Source organism: Simochromis diagramma, unplaced genomic scaffold (genome assembly GCF_900408965.1).
Source record: "Simochromis diagramma unplaced genomic scaffold, fSimDia1.1 OVJJ01000320.1, whole genome shotgun sequence".
NCBI classification, from domain to species: domain Eukaryota; kingdom Metazoa; phylum Chordata; class Actinopteri; order Cichliformes; family Cichlidae; genus Simochromis; species Simochromis diagramma.
Genome location: NW_024386773.1, coordinates 7,350,648 through 7,375,862, shown reverse-complemented (window position 1 = coordinate 7,375,862; position 25,215 = coordinate 7,350,648). Strand labels below are relative to the sequence as shown.

Below are 25,215 nucleotides of genomic sequence, written 5' to 3'. Positions count from 1 at the left end.
GGTTGTCTATTTGTTGTTTGTTTGTTTTTAAGCTTTGTGGCATTCATGTCATAAATGATAAGTGTGAGTGATACTCCCTGAGCAGGTATTCCACTTTATGTGGGTCTCCACAGCATTTGCACCTCATCACTCGTCCCTATGTTCAACAGAGAAAGTCTCCATGAAGTCTCACATATGGAGAGTTCTTTGGAATATAATTAACAAAAGGAAGTGCATATACAATATAATAAAAATAATTATGTGCCTTTATTATGATGATATTGCTATAATACCTCAATTTTTAAGAATAATAATTACATGAAGTGGCGGGTGAAGTGGCACACACAAGAGCCCAAAAAAGAAACAAGACTCAAAAAGAAATGTGCTCATATACAGATGCGTAACTGCTTAAACCAAAATATTACCAAACAGAAAAGCAGCCAAAATAACGGAGTTTATAAGAGCTGTCATACTTGTTTTTCACATGCTAAAAATCTACCCTACACAGTTTGTACATGTTTCTTAAAAAATTAAGACCACATCTCAGCATATGTAACCCACAGTGTCCCACACAAACACACTCTTTGTCCCACATGTACTTCTTTAGGGATGTGGTCATTCTAGACTTAAAATAATTGCCCAGAACCGCTGGATGAGAGTATGGCTCAGTGATGAAATCTGTACTTTACTAAAATCCATTTTTAATATTTAAATACACATATATTTTGGTATCGAGTGTTGTAATTTGAACTCCATACCATGTATTATTTAGCAAGTTTCAAAATATATATAAATATGTAATATAAGATTAACAGCATGCAACACTAAAGTGATAAACACAGGAGCGAATCAGTAATTCTGACAAAGGCTGTTCTCAAGTTTGAGTACTTGAGATTACATTTAAACATATTATGATATGTATTAACATATCATATAGATGTATCTGTATTAGGAAAGGGCCATGAGCTCTTTTTCAGTACCACTTTTCACATGATGGAACTGTATTAGTACTGCACACAGCCTGAAAATTGTGCCCATTGTCTTTTTTTTTTTATTTTACGAAAGTTATCGATATTCAATTTATTTATGATTAAATTTTCAGACTTCCTGTGGACTGCTTTGTTGTTTGTCTCCCTGGAAACGCCCCTGATTGCTGCAGAAGTATGAATATTGAACGCTGTAATGGTGCCACTGTGCTCTGTTCTCGAAGCAACTCCAGGGTTGTCCGGCAGGCGGAGCTCTCGGTCCATTTACTCCCATGGCAGCAGCAGGGCATCGTTATTTCTAAGGGTTTTTTTTTTTTTTCTCCCCCCTTCGTGGGATACAGACCGCTATTCTCAGATGCTGGAGCCTCAATCGAACAAGTGTGGCCCTCTGAAAAGCACCGTGGAAGCAGCGACCAGGACACGCACTTCAAGAGGGAGGACTGAGTGGACTGCAAGCACATTTTGATGTCATTTTTGCCCACGGAAGCCAACTCAGTAAGTAAAACTGCAATGAACTTTTTTGGGTTTTTTTGGTCGTGTTTTCTACACATAACAGGTTGCTTTCGGAGAAACCACGTTGTCGGAGTACAAGCAGCAATGTGGGTGTTCAGCTCGTTTCCCCCTCCTTTATTTAATCGTGTTTTCCCTCTCTCCATCTGCTGTGGCATTGCTGCCAGTTAATGCTTGCTGTAAAGCCGTGTAAAATGATTTGTGCTGGATTATAAAAAATGTTTTTGGTCATCTGTTGCAGAGACACTGGCTCCGTATTCTATCATTTTCACTGAGATTAGGTACTTCATTTCTGAATAAAGGATTTGATGTAGCAAAATCCTTAAAGCCCCGAAAGTTACATATTGTAAAAGTTCATGTTGTGGATGTCTGAGTATTTCAAGTATAGAGATTGCAATCAAATGCTTTCCACCACATTTGTGTGTAGTGCAGCAGAAGTGTTAGTTATTCTGTGTACATAGAAGAGGTTGCATGAGGCAGCTTGGTGTCAGACGCAAAACAAGTTGCCTTTTTAAACTTGACAGAAACAGAGAAGACAGCACAATCTCTGCTGTCTGAAAACCTGCCACCACATCGATCCCCTTATTTTGATGTAATATTTTGAAGGTAATAGCTTCTATCTGTCAGCCGTTCAACTCTGAGCAGAATTAAAAACCTAATCCATGCTTTGGTGCTGCTGCCTGCTGGAATTACACATTTAAGTGCCCCCGTGACCTGCCTCAAGCTTCAATAGGAGCTTGGGAAGGCTGAGAGGTGCGAAGCTGTTTGGTGCTGGGACACCTCGCTCTAGCTGACACCGGTCCGGACACACTGGAGCATCTGAATGTCTGGTGACACCATGACTGAAACGGAAGCCAATGCGATACTGACCACTGCGCTGACAGGAATCCTGCTGGTGGCAGTTATGGCACTGCTCTGCTACTTTACCTGCAGACTGGCTGGTTCAGTGCCACTGGGTGGACCTGGCAGATTTTGAGGCTGTTAATGACCACTGGCCTGCAGCATCTGGGAAATGCTACATTATTATATCCACGATTTCTTGCCCGGTTGGTGTTGACATTTCTTTTTAGTTAACCTGGTATGTTCAGACTTACTTCTTATTTGGAGCCTGGGACAGATTCAATTTTAAGCTTGTTTTTGGAGGTGATGAAATAATTGTAACTGAAGTAATTAGCCTCAGGTAAAGATTTTTCTGTCAAGAAATATTAATGTTGAGGTTTTCATTCAAGGGTGGACATGTGCAGTCAATCATTTGGTGTTAATCGGCTTTGTCATGGCTCTTAAACCTCTCAGTGCCATTGAGTGCAATCCCATTAAAATGACCTTGCCTATAAGTGCAGAGAAGAAAGAAGAGGGTGTGTATAATTATAGTTGAAAGCCTGACTGGCCAGGACCCATAAGGGCCCCTGTTGTGACTACTTACATTCACAGCGAGGCCTGAAGCTTAACTTCTCCAAGCTCTTCTTTTGTTTTGCCTACAAAGTGTTCAGCGACTGAAAGCTCCACTTTTGAGCAAGTCATATCAATAATGCAGACATATCATTTAAGATGAAATGAACACAGATGGTTGTATTCCTCTTGTGTCACCCCCACCCCCTCGCAGCCTCCTTTTTGCCTGTTTCTTTATTTGGGGAAACTTCTGTGACAGAAAGGACTTTTATCTCAACACTTTCTTGCTATAGAAGGGTGACCAAATGTTGAAAAGACTTGGCTTCATATCAGCTTGTCTTTATTGTAAAGATCAAGTAAAATAAGCAAATTCTGAGGTTCGGTTGAAAAATTAAAATGAGATTTTTTTCTCTTGCTTAATGTCTGTATTCATCGCCTATAACTCCAGTCTCCACATAACACAGAAGAAAGACAAGTGTAGCTTGCAATTAACAACTGCACTTGGTCATATTATCATGGAGTAAATAAATATTAAACCAGTATGTCAGAGTCAGTGTATGATGAAATGACGCATGCAAAATTACTAGTTTGTGCCCTTGCTCTCTTGTAGCTGTGAGACGACTGCGGCCAGGCCTCTCCAGCTTCTCAAAGTGGCATGTGGTGACTGTCTAGAGTAACGTGTCACCCGCACACACTCGACAACAGGAAGATGACAGCCCTGCTAATCATTTGCTTTTGTCTGATTTTGGGGAGCTTGGGGAACCCACAATTCCCGGGTAAGTCACTGTGTTTGTAGTCAGCTGCTAAAAAAACCCAACAAATAGAACAACAGAAACAGTCGAATGGTTTATAGTTTGACAGTAGGTGTCCAACACACACTAGGAAGGTTGAAAATCCTAAAAAGAAGCTTTTATATCAAGCTGTGTTTGGTTTAGCGTTGCCACAAAAAACAAGTGATTTTCTGGCTTTAATATTGCTTGAAAGTGTTTTCATCTTAAATCCGATGATTATTGTTTTAAATAATGGATTGATAAGTAGATAAAGATATTTGGTTGACTACCTTGAAAGAATAAAGAAATCTCCAAATATTTAAGCTGGAGAAGCTGGAACCAATGCACCTTTGGCATTTTGTACAGTGTCAATGCAAAATCTCAGCAGACCTGCATCTGGTGATTCCTAGGACTATCCAAATATAACCTGATTTGTTTATTGCAATACACAGAGCAAGAGAAAGATCCAAAGTTTTGGAACACATGGGCTCAGCGAACTTTGAAGAATGCTTTGACGCTGCAAGAGCTCAATAAAAACAAAGCAAAGAATCTCATCCTCTTCCTTGGAGATGGTAAGCGACACGTCATTACAGATTTGTGGCAAGATGTTAATAAAGTTACATCAATGCCTGCAGATGAAAGGTGAAATGCAACTACGGCTACCAAAGCATTAGCTCTTCAATAGGCTCATCACCAAAGACTTGTGGTCAGCGCAGAGCCTTGACACTTTGATAGGGTAAAAGTAATTCCATGTTGAACGATATTACAGAGGATTCAGTTGATCAGTAGAAGATGACTGAGATTTTTAAAATTTTTTCCAATGAGTGAGGTGAATGAATGGGAGCAAACAAAGCAAGCGTGCTGCCACTGGATCACTGGGGTTCTGTTTGTGCTGGATTCCTCGCTGGTTGAACAAAAACGTTTATCCTCCATGGGGGCCTCTGCTTTCAGCCTTTCTGTTTGCTCTATGCGCACACCATGACATTCTTGCATGCGGCTGCATTCACAGTTATGTTTGCCGTTTTATAGAATAACAGAAAAATTAATAAAATGAAAAAAAAAAGTGTGTGCAATTGTTTAACTATTTAATGTTTCCCAATAATTGAGATTAATGATTACTCTTTACCAGGAATATTACAGGATTCTGTTAAGTAACAACACTCAGCACCAAAGTCAGCTGTTTCCTCTGTGGACCTCTAAGCTAAGCTACAGTGGGGCAAAAAAAAATATTGAGTCAGCTACCGATTGTGCAAGTTCCCCCACTTAAAATGATGACAGAGGTCAGTAATTTGCACCAGAGGTACACTTCAACTGTGAGAGACAGAATGTGAAAAAAAAATCCATGAATTCACATGGTAGGATTTGTAAAGAATTTATTCGTAAATTAGGGTGGAAAATAAGTATTTGGTCACCTCAAACAAGGAAAATCTCTGGCTCTCACAGACCTGTAACGTCTTCTGTAAGAAGCTTTTCTGTCCCCCACTCGTTACCTGTATGAATGGCACCTGTTTGAACTCATCATCTGTATAAAAGACACCTGTCCACAGCCTCAAACAGTCAGACTCCAAACTCCGCCATGGCCAAGACCAAAGAGCTTTCGAAGGACACCAGGAAAAGTATTGTAGACCTGCACCAGACTGGGAAGAGTGAATCTACAATAGGCAAGCAGCTTGGTGTGAAAAAATCAACTGTGGGAGCAATCATCAGAAAATGGAAGACATACAAGACCACTGATAATCTCCCTCGATCTGGGGCTCCACGCAAGATCTCATCCCGTGGGGTCAAAATGATCATGAGAACGGTGAGCAAAGATTCCAGAACCACACGGGGGGACCTGGTGAATGACCTGCAGAGAGCTGGGACCAAAGTAACAAAGGTCACCATCAGTAACACACTACAACGGCAGGGAATCAAATCCCGCAGTGCCAGACGTGTTCCGCTGCTGAAGCCAGTGCATGTCCAGGCCCGTCTGAAGTTTGCCAGAGAGCACATGGATGATACAGCAGAGGACTGGGAGAATGTCATGTGGTCAGATGAAACCAAAGTAGAACTTTTTGGTATAAACTCAACTCGTCGTGTTTGGAGGAAGAAGAATACTGAGTTGCATCCCAAGAACACCATACCTACTGTGAAGCATGGGGGTGGAAACATCATGCTATGGGGCTGTTTTTCTGCCAAGGGGACAGGACGACTGATCCGTGTTAAGGACAGAATGAATGGGGCCATGTATCGTGAGAGTTTGAGCCAAAACCTCCTTCCATCAGTGAGAACTTTGAAGATGAAACGAGGCTGGGTCTTCCAACATGACAATGATCCAAAACACACCGCCCGGGCAACAAAGGAGTGGCTCCGTAAGAAGCATTTGAAAGTCCTGGAGTGGCCTAGCCAGTCTCCACACCTCAACCCCATAGAAAATCTGTGGCGGGAGTTGAAAGTCCGTGTTGCTCGGCGACAGCCCCAAAACATCACTGCTCTCGAGAAGATCTGCATGGAGGAATGGGCCAAAATACCAGCTACTGTGTGTGCAAACCTGGTAAAGACCTATAGTAAACGTTTGACCTCTGTTATTGCCAACAAAGGTTATGTTACAAAGTATTGAGTTGTATTTTTGTTATTGACCAAATACTTATTTTCCACCCTGATTTACGAATAAATTCTTTACAAATCCTACCATGTGGATTCATGGATTTTTTTTTTTCACATTCTGTCTCTCACAGTTGAAGTGTACCTCTGGTGCAAATTACTGACCTCTGTCATCATTTTAAGTGGGGGAACTTGCACAATCGGTGGCTGACTAAATACTTTTTTGCCCCACTGTACATGCAGGGCAACCTTCGACATGAATCTGACTAATAGAACCAGACCTAAGGCTAAAGCATAATAATTAGTTTTGCTCTCTATGTACAAAACTATAAATGCGAGTTTTATGACAATGGTCTCGTATGTTGGAGTGTTTGAAATGATCAATTAAGTGTTTTGAGTTCAGTTTTCTAACTGAAAATGTAAAAGATTCATCAAAATGCATTAGGAGTTATTCATGGAATTCAACACTGGCATGCTATTTAGTATGTGAAACAGCATAAGAAACTTGTTAATGTGTTAAAACTTAGTATGCACCCAACAGCTTGCTTTGTGCTTACTATTCCCAAGGGGAATATTAAGACTTGCATGTACTGGACTATGCTGAAATTAGTGTCCCAAAAGGCACTGCAGTGCTGAGCATGTTTAAGTACATGGTGCCACTGCGCAACTCTCTCGATTTGATGTGAATGCATAAAGAAATGTGTCTGGAAAGGTGTTTAGTGTCTATTTGCACAAAGCTACGCTGGACCATAGCACATATATTGAGTATGTAGGGCACATTATTATTTCTCTCTATTGTAACTACAAAAGACTCCTTCATCTCTGTGACCTAAAAAGTATCTGCTGCAAGTGTAGTTGTTTTCTTTTACCTTCTTTTTCTTTTGGTATCTTCTTTTGAAGTAATATGAATCCAGAAGAAATGTTTTGCCTATCAGCAGTCATTTTGTTCTAGGATGTCAACTTCAACAAAAAAATGTCCATGTGCAGCAAATGAAGTACAATGAACTCTTTAATCTTTGATTTTCACAGGGTTTTCCTTTCTGTCCCTGCTGTGTCAAAATCTGTCATAAAACTCGGTGCTTTTTGCGGTTTAGGGATGGGTGTTCCCACGGTGACAGCTGCTCGCATACTGAAGGGTCAGCTGAATGGACAGAGCGGAGAAGAGACGCAGTTGGAAATGGACAAGTTCCCTTTTGTATCTTTATCCAAGGTCTGACTAAAGTGCACTATGACACAATGTATTGATCGTGCTTTGGCTATTAATGGCTTCCAGAAAAGGCCTGTGACCGGAAACAAGGCTGTTTAGTGTTTATCATACTGGATGTGTGTAAGTTATAGATAAAAAAAAAATAATACAAAAATAGGTTGATTATTTATATCTCATTGAATCATCAACAACAATTCACTAAACTATTCATTTTAGATTCTAGAAAATGTAAAAGGATGCATTTCTTTTAGTATTCAATTCAAAAATACCTTTATTATGCTAACATGATAAAAGTTGCTCTTCTAGTGCTCTGTGTTTGTGAAATGCATGCTTGAAAAAAATCAGATAAGAAAGAAATTGCAATGACTGCAATGATTCTTAAAAAAACATTTTTCTTACAGTAACATTCTCTAAAAACGGCAGGACATAGAAATTCTCAAGCAATTTTCTAAAGATCTGACTATATATTTTTAACCTGTTTAGATGTAAGAGCCACAGAACTCCCAAAGGGAAGTTAGACAATGCTGAGTTATACCAATGAATTACTGGTTCTGTTCTTTTTTTGATATGATGACAGTAAGAAAAACGAAAACCTTTTGCCCTAACTCTTTAAACTTCAAGTGTCCAAGAAGGGTCATTTATGACCCTGAATAACATTTAATGAGCCGTTATGATCATTTTAATTACCAAGTTATTTCCTACTTTATATTTTACATAATGTTTTGACAATATTGTCTTTGATATTTTTCATTTTCCAGCTCTAAGCATTACATTGGAAACCATAATTATTTATCTTAGAACATTTTAGAATATTTTTCACAGATAAAGAAAGAGTATTGATGTGATGAATATAATGAGAAGCCTTCAAAATTACATTAAAATATAACCAATAGAATCATTTGTCACCCCAATAAAGTAGCTAAAATAGTTTGGTTGCTTGAGGGTTAAAAGTGTAAAAGTCTTGAGAACCACACCACAATTACTATATGTTTTCTTTCCTGTGAGCCAAGATTTCTTGTCATTTTTAAAGTGGTCATTAGAGATCTTTCCCCTGGCTTTCTCAAGAAAGATGTTTTTCCTTTGGCTGCTTTTCCACATATTTACAGTCCAGTCCTTGCACTTGACCGTGGCAGAAAAAACGGCATCTAGCTCAAGAAATGTGCCTGCGAATGACTATTTAACGAAAAACAACTTAAAATGGTATCTTTAAACATTTTAGTACTGGCAGGCTATCACAAAAGCACATGATTTGTTCACATTTCTATAGTTGAATCTATGAAAAATACCAAAGAACAACAAGATGATTACCAAAGAGCTGTTAACTGCAAGAAATTTGAGGAATCTGAAGTGAAGGAGAGTGGGAGACCTAAAACAATATTTATAGCAAATGAACAGGATGTGTGATTAAAAAGTCTTGTTCTTAAGAAATGGAACAAAAATCCAGCATAGACCTGACACATATCCTGACAGATGCAGTGGGCCTTTCCGTCTGTACCGTTCACTGAAGATATAAATTATCTCAGCGGGATGTAGCAGTCAAGAAGCCATTCTTAAGGAAGGAAAAGGCTGAGGGGAAAAGGCTAAGGCATGCCAGCAGGTCTGATGGCGTGAAGAATCAAATTTGACACTTTTGGTTCAAATAGTCTTCAGTATTTACAGAGAGGGGTGCAATAGTGAGTGTCTACAGCTACTTGTAAAGTTTGGTGGAGGCTCTGTCGTGGTTCTGGGCTGCATTACAGCTTGGGGATCTTGCTAAAACTGAAAGAATTGTGAGAGCAGAAAAGTACAATCAGATTTTGATGCACCGTGCAACACTATTTTTTAGCATGACAATGATACCATTAATACTGACAGTGCAGTAAAACCATAACAGTGGAACATTATCAGTCATGGATTGGCCACCTCAGAGCCCGGACCTCAACATTATTGAATCAGTGTGGGATCATCTTAACGGGGAATGGAAAAAAAAAGTCAACATCAAAAGAAGAACTTTAAATGTCCTTCAAGAAGCCTGGAGAGCTATTCCTGAAGATTACTTAAAAAAATTACAAGACAGCAGCCCAAGACAAGACACCGTCAAGCTCATTAGAATTGTAGACACTCTGGTTTACTTTTATTTGTTTTGTTTTTTTTAATAGAGCTGTCAGTGCTCATAGTTAATGCTCAAGTTTAAACAAGTCAGATCATATTAACACAAACTCTCCTGCACTGTGTCCCTGCAGACCTACAACACCAATGCACAGGTGCCAGACAGTGCTGGCACAGCCACAGCTTACCTATGCGGGGTTAAGGCCAATGAGGGCACACTGGGTGTGAGTGCAGCCGCTGTCCGCTCCCAGTGCAACACCACACAGGGCAATGAGGTCACCTCGATCCTTAAATGGGCAAAGGACGCAGGTAGAGTGACAACAAACTTTTCAAAAATGCAGATCTTGTTACTAAGTTCATCCAGCCGTGTTAAGCACAAGGGTCAGTGGGGATTGTGTTAGGCTCGCATGTGTATTTTTTGGGGGATGATTGAAAACCATGGAGCACCACAAGGCTAACATAAAGACACAGGCAAACATTGATTCTGATATCCACAGCCAGCGTAGAATCACCAATTAACCTAACATGCATGTCGGTGGACTAGAAAGTAAATATGCAGTTTTTTCTCCTCCCTTAAGTGGTTTCACCTGCTTAATAAGATAAATATTGATCAGCCTAGAGAAGCATGTCTAAAGTCTCATCAGTGACTACCTTCACCAGGTATCCTAACAACAAAGCTCAGAGTTTATATGAGTATTAACTTTTGCACTTCAAACACTCAACACTCACACTAGCAAACAAACAAAAAAAATGCACCACGGAAGAGGAGCCAGATGTGAGGTGTGAATGAGTGCTACAGTATGGCGGTGGTGGGGATAAGTTTAAAGCTCTTACTCAGTCTATGGTGTATGCTTAGGTTGGCTGGTCTGCTTGGTCATGTCACAGACTCAGCCACTAGTGAAGTCTTATTTATAATGCTGTTCTTGACTTAATCCCATTTTACTTACTGACTTATGTTCATCAGCGAAGTGTGGGAAGTTACTGTCCTGTAGGTCTCAGGGTTCATTATTTCTGTCTGTGAACAATAGTTCACACTGAACCAGTCGCAGAATCAGCTAAAACTTTATAAGCTGGTCTAATTTGATGAAGTTAAGGTGATTTTAAATGGCTTGGATGCAGTTGCTGTTCATCAGGCTGCAAATGTTTTGCCTTAATATTATTATCTTTGTTTGCATTACAATATATACTCGTTCTGTATTGACATTGATTTCTGTGTTTTACTTTAATCACCTATACTTTACTGGTTTATGGATGGTTCACAGGTCACAGACAATAAGAGAGCCAATCATTCCTCTGGGAACATGACAGGCAGTATTTGACACCCTGTTTCCAGTAGATCTCCATGACTTTTTATACCATAATTAATAATTAAGGTGTAAATTGTGCAATTTGTTTACCACTGATTTCCCCCCTCCCCATACAGTGACATCCAATTTTTACCAATGCAGATACAAAACAACTGACCCATGAATTTATTCCACTGCTGCACTGAAAGGACTCACCGAACACATAGATGGAAACGTATCCTTAAAAGGTTATTTACATATCTGAGGGGTTTCTCAATATCCATGTTTGTTTACAGGAAAGTCAGTGGGCATAGTGACAACAACACGTGTCAACCATGCGACACCTAGTGCTGCGTACGCACACTGTGTGGACAGAGACTGGTACTCCGACAATGAGATGCCAGTAGAAGCACTGCAAGCTGGCTGCAAGGATATCGCCAGACAACTGTTTGAAAACATTCCCAACATTGATGTAAGTGAAAAGTAGAGATTCAGATTAAACCTGAAGATTAATTGATCGACTATCTGTGGACGTTATTAGCAGCTCCAGTTTCCAGACTGTGATTCATTGGTTTATCGCTTCATTCCACTCTGAAATTCATTTTTTCTAACAACTGAATGATTGTCATGAAACATATTACAGACATTCACTGTCCAGAGATAACTAAGTCTAGTGAAGGTCACATTTATTGCTTATAGCTGAATATCCTTATAAACTTTTGATTTGATTGCCATAAACTAGTGCAGACATCAATGATCCTCTAATATCGCTGATGTTTGCACTGTTCTATGATATTTCAAAAATATTCTTCATCTGTTTTTACTGTGACCAAAGAGCTGCAACACAAATGACATGCACACCAAATGAAACAACTCATCCTAAAATTGATAGAAATAACACTTATTATTTGAAGAAATGCCTATGAAGTGCCAGTCAGAACAAATGACCAGACATCCTCCAGCTTCTGTCTCTTGAGGGGCACCAGGCAGGGATGCCCACTCTCCCCTTCACTGTTTGCAATTTTTACTGAACCACTAGCAGCAGCAATTAGACAGAATTCAGTAATTAAGGGCATAAAATGCAAGAACGTGGAACATAAATCAGCCTTTATGCAGATGATGTGTTACTCTTTCTCCAAAATTCACAAACCAATATCTCTGGGGTGATTGAATTGATAAACTCTTTTGCAAGAATATCAGATTACTCAATTAACTGGTCAAAATCTACAGTCCTACCGATTAATTGCTCCTTCCATAATTCCTCTTCTACACCACTGCAATCGGGAAATATAAAATATTTAGGTATTAATGTTTCTCCCAAGCTTGCAGATCTAACTAAATTAAACCATATCCCACTTTTAAAGAAGGTAGAAGGCGATCTGGCTAGGTGGAAATGTCTACCCATATCACTCATGGGAAGGGTTGCCGCTATAAAAATGATGGTCTTACCAAAAATAAATTATTTATTCTCAATGATCCCAACTAAACCGCCACAAGATTGGTTCAGATCTCTAGATTCATGTATGTCCAAATTCCTTTGGAAAAATAAACCCCCACGTATAAGCTTAAAAACACTACAAAAGACCAAGGATAAAGGAGGATTAGAACTGCCTAACTTTCAGCACTACTTCTTAGCCAACAGGCTTCAGTTTATCTCAGGATGGCTAAAACATACCCTCTTAGATGAACCTTGGCTCGATGTAGAACAAGCACTTTGCAATAATCTAGAGATTTCAGATCTACCATTTATCAGCTCAAACATCCAACGACATGAATGCTTTAAAAGCATCAACATCAGCTCTTCTCTGACAGCATGGTGGGAGTTTCTAAAATTGACGGAATCTTCATTAATCCCATGCAAACGTACACCTATCTGGAACAACCCTGACATATTACAAAACAATAATATGATAAACTTTTCAGATTGGAGTGGTAAAGGAATCAAATATTTAGAACATATACTAGAAGGAACAGAATTTATTTCATTTGACAGACTAGTTACACAATATGGGATCAACAAGAAAAGATTTGTAGAATATCAACAAATTAAATCCATAGTAAAAAAGAAATTTAAACCGGGTCAAATTGAACTACAAACACCACCAAGTGTGGTTCAATTTCTTACTCTTAAAACCCCCAAATTACTATCCAAAATATACAGAATGCTTTCTAAAACAGATGAATCAATATCACTTCCTATTGCAAAATGGGAAGCGGATTTATCAGTTAACTTAAACCTAAACTTCTGGTCTCAGATTTGCTTAAAAACTTTTCATCTAATTAGAAATCCCAGTCTTCAATTAATTCAATACAAAATACTACATAGAGTGCACTATACAGGTCATCGGATGTTCAAGATGTGCTTTATGTCTACCAACAACTGCTCACACTGTCAAACCAATACACCGGACAATTATATCCATGCTCTTTGGTTCTGTCCACCAGTTCAGAAGTTTTGGCGCGAGATATGTGAAGACTTTTTTTTTTTTTTTTTTTTTTTTGCGTGTCCCATTTGGTTCTTTAGCCGTCAGAATTGTTGTCTGAAGACCAACAAGGATACCCAATGGATTTATTTTGCCAAATGGATCATCGTGGCGTTGCCGTATTGGTTCATTTGATCGACCTTTGTTTTTATTATTTATTTTATTTTATTTTCAGTTGTTACAGACGGGACAGACATGAGTGAGAGATAGGAAAGGGAGAAAGAAAGAGGAAGGAAAAGAAAAACAGAAGGGGAGAGGGACAGTGAGAAAGGGGGAAAAAAAATCTCCTGGATCACCTGTTGAGAGAGAAAGAATAGAAAACAAGCAAAAAAAAACCAAAGCAACATACTAAACACAACACCATCGCATTAATCTAGCTAAGTGTAAACAGCAGTAAATACTAAATATTCAATGTTGTTGTGCAGCACGCAGGACAGACAGCGCACAATGTGCTTTGAAGTAGCAGCCAAGAAAGGTGTAATTTAAGTCCACAAACAGTGAACACCCGTGTGCATACCTGTGTGGATCAGTGCGCTTGTATTCAAATGGTTTCCACATGTAATGGTCTGCAAGAGGATGTAGAGAGCCATAGCCCTGTCCCCCAGGGCATGAAGCAGGCATGGAGGAGATCCAGGCCCCAGACATCCAGAGGCCCCAGAGTGCGAGAGCCCAAGGAGGACCACCGGAGGGGCATCCGTGCCACCCTCATGGGAAGGGCTGAGGATCCCCAGAGGGGGCTGCACCGGCGTGCCCGCCGGCTCTGCCGGCAGCCAGCTGTGCCAGAGTGAACCGAGCCACAGGCCCAGAGGCCGGAGGCCCGAGGGCCCCCCGCACCCCGGAGGAGGCCTGACCGAGCACCAGGCGCCAGGCCCCGCCAAGTAGCCACCAGGAGTGAGCTGGTACATACCTGAGCGCCCAGCCCTGGACACCAAGAACCACCAATGCACCGACCCCTGAGGGCATCAGTCACCGGCAGGGAGTGTGGTAAGGAGAGATAGGCCTCCACACTTTGGAGTGAAGACTTATCAAAGTGTCTGAAATGTAACATTCCAACTTCCCCTTTAGTGTGTTTGTTGGGCAGCTTAGATAATGTCACTACAGATAAGAATATAGCCCATATGCATTTCACTGCCCTATGCATAGCCAAGAAAACAGTCCTCATGAACTGGAAAAATAAAAAGAATCTTAATTCTAACCAATATAGAAATTATCTATTAGATTACATTAGTCTTGATACAGCCTCTGCCACCACATCAGATCAATTGCTCTGGGCTCCCTTGATTAGCTCCATCACCTAGTGGGGGTGGGGGGTCATAGTTTGGTCCCACCTTCGCTGTTGTGATTGGTGTGGGGGTAGGGACAGGCTTAGGGCGTCGTTGGGTTCCCCAGGAGCCTCTTCCTTGGGGGGCTCAACCCAGGGTAGCGGCCATGGCCTATTAGGGGCTCTGTTGGCTCTTAGGTGACAGTTTCCTCGTGGCTGCGTGCAGCGGGGCCAGGGGAGGGTCTGTGCTGACGGACGTGGGTTACTGACCTGGTAGCCTGGCTGCCCCTGGGTGGGTCCGGGATGGGCGTGAGGTTCTGGGGGCGCTCCGTCTCTGGGCTGGGGCCCTGGCTGGGCCTCGGGGGCTTGGGTCCTGGTTGGTATGTTGCTGGGGTTGTGGGCAGGTGGGTGTATGGGTGCCCGGCCCTTGCGCAGGGTGCCACCAGTGCATCAAGCCACCTGGGGGGCTCTTCAACTGGTGGGGGAGGCTGTTACACCTTGCAGGAGCTCTCCTCTCTTCAGGAACTCACTCTGCAGGAGGGGGAGATACAGAAGAGGTGGAGGAAGATCTCAGCCTGGGCGTCTATTGTCTTGTGTAGTCTGGAACATGAGTGGATGACGGGGTGGGTGCAGTTTACTCTGTGGTGGGGCCGGGTGGGCTGTCCCGGGCTCTGTGGGGCCGGGCGGCGCTGCTGTTCTGGTCCCCGGTCCGGATGGGCCTGGGCCCCCTTTCCCTGGCGGGTTGCGGAGTATGGGGGTGCCTACTGGGGTCAGCGGGGGAGCTGGCCCCAGGGAGGGGTCACTTGCCCCTCCCTTTCTTCCCTCCCCATCTCCGGCTGCCTCCCTCTTCCTGCTCCACCACAATCACCCACACATGCAGGGCCTTGGGGTAAAAGTGTGTCACCAGGGTGCAGGGGAGGCTACCCCCCTCTGTCCCCTTCTGGCTTCTTGTGCCCCAATTTTATCTTACAACTTAGACATTCACATTACTCACACTCTCATAACACATACATATAGGATCTTGGGGGTGGGCACGATACACGGACTCCAAAAGACCATCAGGGTGTACACCTCACCCCTGGCGTTGTTGCCCACCTCTCAATTTTAAATACACGTAGACACTAAGGGCTATCAGGAGGGGCTATGCGCTTACCTGCTGCTCTCTGGCAGGTAGCTCCATGCCCTCCTGGGTTTTAAATGCACCTTAGAACACTCATGCATCAACACTACATATGAGCGGGCAGAGGGAGGTTTTGGAGTCTTCTCACACCCCCGTTCTCTGCGACCTGCTGCTGCGGAGTCGGGGCGGTCTGCTTCTCCCCACCGCAGGGAAAAAGGGTAACACCACCTGGGTCTGGGTGCAGTTTCCCCCTCCAGGGGCAAAGGTACCTAGACCCGGTTCTTAGAGTACACTTGGGGAGTGTGATTGTGTGTACAGCGTCTCTCTATGTCTGTCTCCACGTTGGTTGAGTGTTGAGTAATTGCATATGAGAGCATGAGGGTGGGAATGGATGTTTGTATCTGTGTGTGCCTGTATGTCTGTGTCTATATGTCAGGTTGGGTATCAGACGCCACTTCTCTGGGGACATCTCAGGCCCTCTAAGGTATGGAGGCCTATCTCCCACCACCACTTCCCCTGCCGGTGGCAGACGCCCTCAGACATCGGTGCGTTGGTGGTTCTTTGTGTCCGGGGGTGGGTGCCCGGGTACACACCGGCTCACTCCTTGGTGGCTGCTTATCGGGGCCTGGAGCCTGGGGCTCGCTCGGGCCACTTCGGGGGTGGGGTGCCCTCGGCCTCTCGGCCTGGGGCTCGGTCACTCAGGCACAGCTGGCTGCCGGCGGAGCTCACGGGCACGTCACTGCAACCCCCCCTGGCTTCTGCTCCGCGGCTGCTGAGTGAGCCCTCATCTGGGACTCTCTTCAGCTCTTTCTGGGACAGTGGCGCGGCTGCCCCTCTGTTGGTCTTCCTTGGTCTCTTGTGTTCTGAGGGCCTCTGGATGTCTGGAGTCTTGATCTCCTCCATACCTGCTTCATGCCCTGGAGGACGGGGCTGTGGCTCCCCACACCCTCTAGCAGATCATTACATGAAGGAACCTTTTAAAAACAAACGCGTCCATGCTCACAGGTGTACACACGGGTGCTCACACACACAAACTACACCCTTTTTGGCTCCTACCTCAAAGCACACTGTGCGCTGTCGATCTTACGTGCTGCACAATAATGTTTAATATTTAGTATTTACTGTTATATTCCCATATATCATCGTGATGTTGTTTATTGTATTGCTCTCGTTTTCTTCTGCTTGTTTTCTTTTTTCTTTCTCAACAGGTGATCCAGGTGATTGATATATGTATTTTTTTTTTTTGTTAAAAAAAAAAAGTAATGAAAAAGAGTGATTTAATATGTGTGAAATGTGTCCACGCCCTTCAGAAGGACGCATGATTTTCCTCACAACACACTGTTCTGATTATACACCTTTCTGAGGGCCTTCTATATCAGGCTCACATGCTCTGTGGGTGGATGAGTGAGATAAAGCACTTCACATCCAGAGTAAAGTAAGGTCTCTATTGGTCAAGGTGGCAAGCAGTGTAACATGTAATTTTAAGGTTGATGGAAGAAGAGTACATAATTGGATTTAGCTTGGATTAAGGCCTTTTTTTCCACTTTACAGCAGTGTTTTGTCCACTTGTGGCATGAGGAACTTTCCTGTTTACTTGATGTGGTTTGTCACAGCTGAAGGTTTATAAGGGTGACAGTTTTCAAACAACATCTATCCAGTCTCCCGTTGTTTGTTTAAGTGTGTCCCAGACGTTTAGTGCTCAATTTCCATTTCAGGGCTAATTAGTTTAAAAAAAATAGTTACAAAAGAAGCAGATGTCTCTGGAGGTAATGCAGTTCACTTTCTGTTCAGTTCAGTTTTATTTATACAGCACCAAATCACAGCAACAGTCGCCTAAAGGTAGCACTGAGGTGTGGAGCTCTGGCATTTCCTCCTTACTCGTTACACTTGTGCAATAAAATAAGCAATCCACATGCAGGCTGTTAGGATAAAATCAATGATTTTACAGCAAAGAAAGGATTCATGCAGCTTTTAAACCAGGAGGATCAAAGCCAGGCTGTTTTATATTGACGGTGGTGAAAATAACCCCTTCAAAGAACGCTTATCATTTTTTCAAGTGATAAACACTACAGCGACTGGGAGTCATGGCACTGAAACAGGATTGTAAATGTAAAATAATAAAAAAAAATAAAAACATGTTATCAAAAGTTGAGTCCTAATTTTAAAAGAGACCACAACCTACAGAAAGAGTCTGACTCATCAAAATTCTTGATGAGTCAGACTCAGAAGAGTAATATTTAACTGTGTGTTGCTCCACACTGTCTCGTCCAGTTCCTGCAGGGTGACTTCTATCTTTAAACCTTGGTGTTATCTGAGGTATTGTGCAATAGGTTTATTAGCTTCGTTTAGTTAACACTGTTATATAAGAGAAAAAATATCAGTCATTATTATCACCATCATAAAGTCTGAATTAAAAATAAAATGTTTACAGTATAGATGGATGCAGCTGCCATCACATCATTTTTTTTATTGAAAATTATGCAGTTTAATATATCATTGCACTCTGAAATAAAAGCATAGTACAAATGAGTAGTTGGAGTTAAAAAAACGAAATCATGGAAATAAATAAATAAATAAATCCTAAAAGCTTTAGTTAAACTTTAATTAAAGGTGCAAACACTAGCAGAACATGCAAACTCCACACAGAGGCAGATCCCTTTACTGGTGTAATAATGTAATTTCAGGCCCTATAACAAAAGGATTTCTCACATATGGAATGAATAAAGTATTTTTTTTTTATCTTAATTGCAGCCTGCAGCAGAGTTTTCACTCATGCTTTCAAAATGAATTATTTTTGCTGTAATCCATATGACTCCCAAAAACATTTTTTGGACAGTCAGTCACCTTCCAGTTAATATTAGGAAGGAGAATTTTAGAATTTTAACATTAAACACTGTAACTGAGCCCTGTAACCTCGGTCATGTGTTTTGCATTTCTTTCTGCTTAGCATCATGTGCTGACTTGGCAGTGCAATATTCCAAGTGGTTCGAAGGTTGATCTGAGGACCTGGTGAGATCCAGCTGGTTTTGTGTCCTGGAATGTAAAACCTTAAAGCTGAAAGAGCGCACACTCTCTTTTTACCATTGTCACTGTCCGAATACGTATGAAAGTTTTTGTATACGTCCAGGATTATTGTCAGGTTTGAATGGTTATAAAACAATAAAAGATAGAAACTGTAAACTCAAAAAAAAAAAAAGAAAAAAAGAAAAAAGAAATAACACTTATTATTTGAAGAAATGCCTATGAAGTGCCAGTGAGGTAACACGATGGTGGTTGAGTCGCTTCTCTCTGTTTGTTGCAAAACTTTGTCTCTGTCAAAGTTTTGCAATATTTATACGATCTGCACGAATAAAAACTAAGCGTCTTTTGTGACATTCCCGGATAAAATGGAAACATGTGCTACAGCTGCAGACTGTCAGTTGCACTTTCATGTGCTACCTCATGTGAAAAGCGAAATACTAAGTCGCGAAATACTTTTGTTATTGCGGGAAATACACTGTTTGTCAATGTCAAAGTACACAAATGTACACATCTACACGAAGATATTTAAAACGTTTGGAACTTGTTTAGCGTAATCTCGTACTAGTAATTGACATGCTTGCAAAAGACATTCTTAATCTCGCACATTTCCCTTCCTGGTTAAATAAAGTTCTGTGTTTTGAAGATTCAGATTTGCATGGATGTTAGCAATGAGCTAGAAATGTGCTTTAATATTCTCATAGAGCTTCCTCCTCTGTTTGCTGCTTAATTTGAAGTTCTGGTCAGGCAAAGGAAGTTACAAATTGATGGCATCGCTGAACATTAGCACTGTGTTTACGAGCCAACAGTAAATGTTTGATATGATGGTTTCTTACACAGGACATGTTTTTATTTGGTCCCCAAAAGACTGTGATTAAGATTATCTATGTTTTTTTTTTAAATCAGGTGATTATGGGTGGAGGAAGGAAGTATATGTTTCCCAAAAACATGTCGGATGTAGAGTATCCTAATATTTTGAAGCACAGTGGCACACGGAAAGATGGAAGAAACCTGGTGCAGGAGTGGGTTGACAGAATGAAGGACAAAGTAATTTTTCCTCTTTTGTTTCTCTTTGCTCTTCTTGTTTCCTCATTTCCTCTTTATCTACCTAATTGCATTTTCATATTCTGAAATTCAAAGTGACTCCATTTGTACCACCAAAACTGTTCTGTACCTTTTTTTCTTTTTTTTGTTGCAGAAAAAACATTATGTATGGAACAAGACGCAGCTCTTATCCCTAAACCCCAACAACGTGGATTACTTACTGGGTGAGTCTCAGTCTCATTATGACAGTTTCATTGAAGTTTTAATAAAGAGCCATATGCGTTTGCTTTTACTGCAGGCTTATTTTCTGTGTGTAATACCTTGTTACACATTGAGCTGTGCCCTCTGGTATTCCAGGTCTCTTTGAACCTGGGGATATGATATATGACTTGGAGAGGAACACTGAGAGTGATCCTTCACTGACAGAGATGGTGGATGTGGCTATCAAGATCCTAAAAAAGAACCCCAGTGGATTTTACCTGCTTGTAGAGGGTGAGTTTGAAGCCTCTGTTATGGTACAATTACACAGTTGTTGTTTTTTTTGTTCTTGTGCTGATTTCACCAAGACTTAGCAGACTTCTGTACGTAGCTAAGACCTCCCATTCACTCACTTTTAACTATAAAAGGGAGTGCTTTTATAGTTTAAAGCACTCCCTTTTATAGTTAAAAGGGAGCATTTATATAAGAATTTTCTTTAAGTAGAGTGTTTATTGAGCCTTCTGAATCCCAAAAAGTTGAGTCTGTTCATCTGGACGTAGTGTTTTCAGTGGGAGAAACGTTTTGTCACTCATCCAAGTGACTGCTTCAGTCTCAACTGACTGCAGGTTTCCCCAACCTTATAAACAGCACATTTGCACAATGGCTGAACCTAGCCCACTGAATGGACAATGGGCTGTGAGGTCAGTTCCTTGATCATTAATATGCAAATTGTCATGACCATTGATCCACAACCACTGATCAAGGCCCATGAGTACCATTCACAGAGAGTTGGGAAATGGCTGCAATCACAGCATTGTAAGATGGTGAAAGATAAGATAAGATAACCTTTATTAGTCCCACACGTGGGAAATTTGTTTTGTCACAGCAGGAAGTGGACAGTGCAAAAGTTATGAGGCAAAAATTAGAATACAATAAGGATAAATACAGTACACAACTGTACAGAATAGAATAAAATACTATATACAGTAGAATAAAATAAAATAAAAATACAATAAGATAAAAATAGAATACAAATACAAATACTATATACAACTGAGTAAAAAATACAACGATGACAGAAAGGATTATTGCACTTAGTGTTATTGCACATGTATGGATGTGTGTGCTTGATCAGTTAAAGTCTTTATTATGGAGTCTGACAGCAGTGGGGAGGAAAGACCTGCGAAATCTCTCCGTCCCACACCGTGGGTGCCGCAGTCTCCCACTGAAGGAGCTGCTCAGTGCTGTCACAGTCTGCTGCATGGGGTGGGAGATGTTGTCCAACAGGGATGACAGCTTAGCCGCCGTTCTCCTGTCACTCACCACCTCCACTGGGTCCAGAGGGCATCCTAGAACAGAGCTGGCCCTTCGGATCACCCTGTTCAGTCTCTTCCTGTCCCCAGCAGAGATGCTGCCACCCCAGCAGACCACGCCATAAAAGATAGCAGAAGCCACAACAGAGTCATAGAAGGTCTTCAGGAGTGGGCCCTCCACTCCAAACGACCTGAGTCTCCGCAGCAGGTACAGCCTGCTCTGCCCTTTCCTGTAGAGGGCGTCTGAGTTATGAGTCCAGTCCAGTCTATTGTTCAGATGAACACCAAGGTACCTGTAGCTGTCCACAGCCTCAATGTCCATACCTTGAATGTTCAGTGGTTGCAGTGGAGAATGCTTGTGCCTGCGGAAGTCTACCACCAGTTCCTTGGTTTTACTGGCGTTGATCTGGAGGTAGTTCAGCTGGCACCAGTCCACAAAGTCTTGGGTCAGACCTCTGTACTCCTTGTCGTCCCCATCAGTGATGAGGCCGACTATTGCAGAGTCATCAGAGAACTTCTGCAGGAAGCACTGGGTGGAATTGTGGGAGAAGTCCACAAATTTATACATTTATACAAATTTATACAAATTTATACAAACCAATTTATACATTTGGTTTCCCTGATGTATAAATCTGGGCAATCCTCCTGGCACTTACCAGCGTACAATACATTACTCTGTTTGTGTCTGGGGACCCGATCCTTGGGGTGGACCGATTTTCGGCGCAGCATTTTTTGGGGGGTTTAAAAGCCACAGAAGAGCAGTGTTTAGAAAAAATGCATCTCAACTCCTCCGGTACTCCTGACACGTACGGGATCACTACGGGTTTTCGCTTAGGCAGCAGTTGTCTTTCTCTCCTGGATCGGCTGGAGCTTTCTTAGGATCCTTCCCAGCTTTGACAAATGTCCAGCTGGGATAACCACATTTACTCAGGGCCTTCTGAATCAGTACTTAAAGTGAGTATTTTTAACACAAGTATTTGCACTACTTAAGTGAAGAATGTGTATACTTTCGTCATCTCTGGTTAGCTTGCATTAAGAGAGGTTTTTGTTAGATACCAGACCATCTGAAATGGCTTCCTCCACATCTTTATAGAGATAACAATACTGGGGAGTGATTTGACAGTTTTAGCCAGTTTTTTCAACTTTATGGAGCAACTGGCCAAGTTTACAAAACAGAGAAAATAAGCAGGGCTTCAAAGTCTCTCCCAAGATGCCCTTTGTCATTCCTAAAGCAGCTGCATTGACATTTTTTGGGACAAACAAATCTGGCTCAATTACATGTTATACAAACCACTCTGAGGTCATGTTAGCCTAACTGCAAATATTTACACCAGGAGGACGTATTGACCACGGACACCATGAAGGCAAGGCCAAGCAGGCTCTTCATGAAGCTGTGGAAATGGACCGGGCTATTGGCCGGGCAGGTTTTTTGACCAGCGACCATGAAACGCTGACCATAGTTACTGCTGACCATTCTCACGTATTCAGCTTTGGAGGCTACACACCCAGAGGAAATACAATATTTGGTATGTAATGACAAGCATATGTTAGATACTGTACAGCTGAAGTGGAGAACTTGCAGTTCTTTACATTACGTCTGGTTCTTCCACAGGTCTGGCTCCCATGCTGAGTGATGTTGATCAGAAGCCCTTCACCTCGATTTTGTATGGAAACGGACCAGGTTACAAAGTTATCAATGGCGCGAGGGAGAACGTCTCTGCTGTTGACTATAGTAAGTAAAAACGTTTTATTCACATTGCTTCAGAATAATGATAAGATAGTGCTTGTTATTTGGGCTGTGGTCAAAGGCAGAGACCGTGGTGGTTCAATACCCGGCTGCTTAAACTGACTTGCAGTTCTACCTGGTGATGAAGAGACCCCAAGATATAGTTGGCTAGATATAGTTGGGCTTACCTCAGTGCTTGTGGAACTAGTCTACTGGAGGATGGCTAGACTTTATTCCACTGTAGAATCACCCACGGTGTGAGGCACTGAGCAGGGTGGGTGTACTTGGAGCGTGTGTGGTGTGCTTTTTCCTGGTAACCAAAATAGGGGTGTTTAACTAGGGTTTCAGGTTTGTTAACACTTAGACATTGAGCATATGCTCAGAGAACCTGAGCTTCTTGGTGTCCTTGCAGGACACTGAAACATGGAGGGATATCACTGGGAGTTAGTCCCTATCATCCCCTTGCGAGTTAAAAATAATAATGACTGCCTGCATCTTTTGTCTCTGTCTCTTCCTTTCAGAGGGAAACAACTACCAGGCCCAGGCAGCCGTACCGCTGAACTCGGAGACTCATGGAGGAGAGGATGTGGCTGTGTTTGCGAAAGGTCCCTTGGCTCACCTCCTACATGGGGTCCACGAACAAAACTACATCCCCCATGTAATGGCATATGCAGCCTGTATCGGGCAGAACAGGGAGCACTGTATGTCACCCAACGGGTCAGCTGGATTACGGCCAGCCTTCTCCATTGTTGCAGTCATTCTCTCAGCTGCGCGACTTTTGTGCTGACCTTTCCCAGACACCCAATGCTGTTAATGCACTCACTTTAACCACTCATTTTAAGATTTTAATTTGATTATGTTGCTTTATTATTTTTTAATTTGTCTCTCCACTATTTTAAATATGGGACCACTTTTAGACATGTTTATTTTTACGATGATTAACTGACAAAAGCGTAGCGGATAACTAAACAAAATAATCAACCCACTGTGATGCACTGATTTTTTTTTAAAGGGTGCTGTGGCAGAGATCATTGTTAATTGTGAGATTTCAATTGTGATTTTTCTATTAACTAAGGATTTTCAGACTCGTTCGTCGTCCTTTTTTAATGCAGCCCGTCTCTGTTTAAATAGACCGAATTTGCAAATGTCGGAATTTGTTTCATATTTTAAATGTGCATTTAACAGTCTACCTCACAAGCTTTCAAAGATATGTTCACAATTTAAAGAATTATTATAATTTGTTTTTGTTTTTTTGCCAAAAGAGGCAAATGAATGTATAATTGACGATACATTAAGATCATTTTTTGTCATGCATGTTTTTTTCGCATAATTGCAAAAAAAAAAAAAAAAAAACCTGTAAAAGAAAAAAGGAAAATCCCACCGATGGTTCTGTCCAAATACAAGTTTTTAAATCTCAAATTCAATGAATGAAATGTGTCTGTTTTTCTGTTAATCTTGTTAACAGTTTTGGTGGTACAAACATGATTAAGTTTTCTCCTTTTGCCCCCATTCTCTGCCCTTCAGTTATATTTTTCCTCCAAATTTTCATTACAGCGCTCTTTTCACTGACCGCTTCAAGCATTTCAGCAGAACAATACTAAAGTCAGATTTATTTACATGTAACCATTTTTACAAAACAAAAAAATGAAAAGCAGGTGACATATGAGAAAAATTATATGTTTTAGGATGAAAAGGGACAAATTTTCATAAAATGTAATATATCAGCACAAAGTAAAAACATTAAAAAATTTCAAACATTTTGTCTCACATCTGTCCAAAAAAAAACCTTTTGGCCAGCATCCTTTTTAGGTCATGTCATGCATGTGTGTTGTACTTTTCCATCTGCTTTGTTGTGACTTGTGTGGAATGTGGGTGTATTGAAGCCATTAATTACTTGGCATCGTGTGGTCACTGGGAAAACAGGGGAATCATGTTGACTGAAGCATGAAAAAGGAGGTTTAGTCTAAGCAGGTATGAAATGACGTCCTCATGTTGTTAGCAGTACTTTCTTAATATCAGGACTGAAAATGGCTCATTTAGGCCCTCAGGAAACATGTCATGATTTCAAGTTAACTTTCTCTACTGGTTTATCATCTTTTCCTCTTCCCAGCTACACATCATTCTGCCATCCCACTTTATCGTTTCTGTTCTCCAGAGAGATAGCGTCAGACTGTATATTATAAATATCAAAAAGCCCCGAGTATGCAACTTAACTCACTGATTTTGATTAAAGTGGTTTGTCAAATACAAAGCA

General features: G+C 41.5%; 1 protein-coding gene across 2 annotated transcripts; it reads left to right on the top strand.

Moving 5' to 3' along the window:
- The first annotated feature begins 1,310 nt into the window (after positions 1-1,310).
- alpl (alkaline phosphatase, biomineralization associated) lies at positions 1,311-25,215 on the top strand. 2 transcript variants are annotated; one of them, XM_040005876.1, is made up of 12 exons: positions 1,311-1,460; positions 3,475-3,640; positions 4,087-4,206; positions 7,312-7,427; positions 9,647-9,821; positions 11,095-11,270; positions 19,587-19,727; positions 19,879-19,948; positions 20,082-20,216; positions 22,570-22,761; positions 22,848-22,967; positions 23,483-25,215. In XM_040005876.1, exons 2-12 carry the CDS (start codon positions 3,574-3,576, stop codon positions 23,746-23,748), a joined length of 1,578 nt encoding a protein of 525 aa, XP_039861810.1. In that variant the 5' UTR covers positions 1,311-1,460; positions 3,475-3,573; the 3' UTR covers positions 23,749-25,215. The 2 variants fall into 2 exon arrangements, with proteins under 2 accessions (XP_039861810.1, XP_039861816.1); XM_040005882.1 differs by lacking the exon at positions 1,311-1,460 and adding an exon at positions 1,493-2,521.

Bases quoted from the DNA above. Each gene is read 5' to 3' on its own strand.
- alpl (XM_040005876.1), top strand. From the start codon at position 3,574: ATGACAGCCCTGCTAATCATTTGCTTTTGTCTGATTTTGGGGAGCTTG. The intron at 3,641-4,086 runs GTAAGTCACTGT...TGCAATACACAG, and splicing joins GGGGAACCCACAATTCCCGG to AGCAAGAGAAAGATCCAAAG. The intron at 19,728-19,878 runs GTAATTTTTCCT...TTTTTGTTGCAG, and splicing joins TTGACAGAATGAAGGACAAA to AAAAAACATTATGTATGGAA.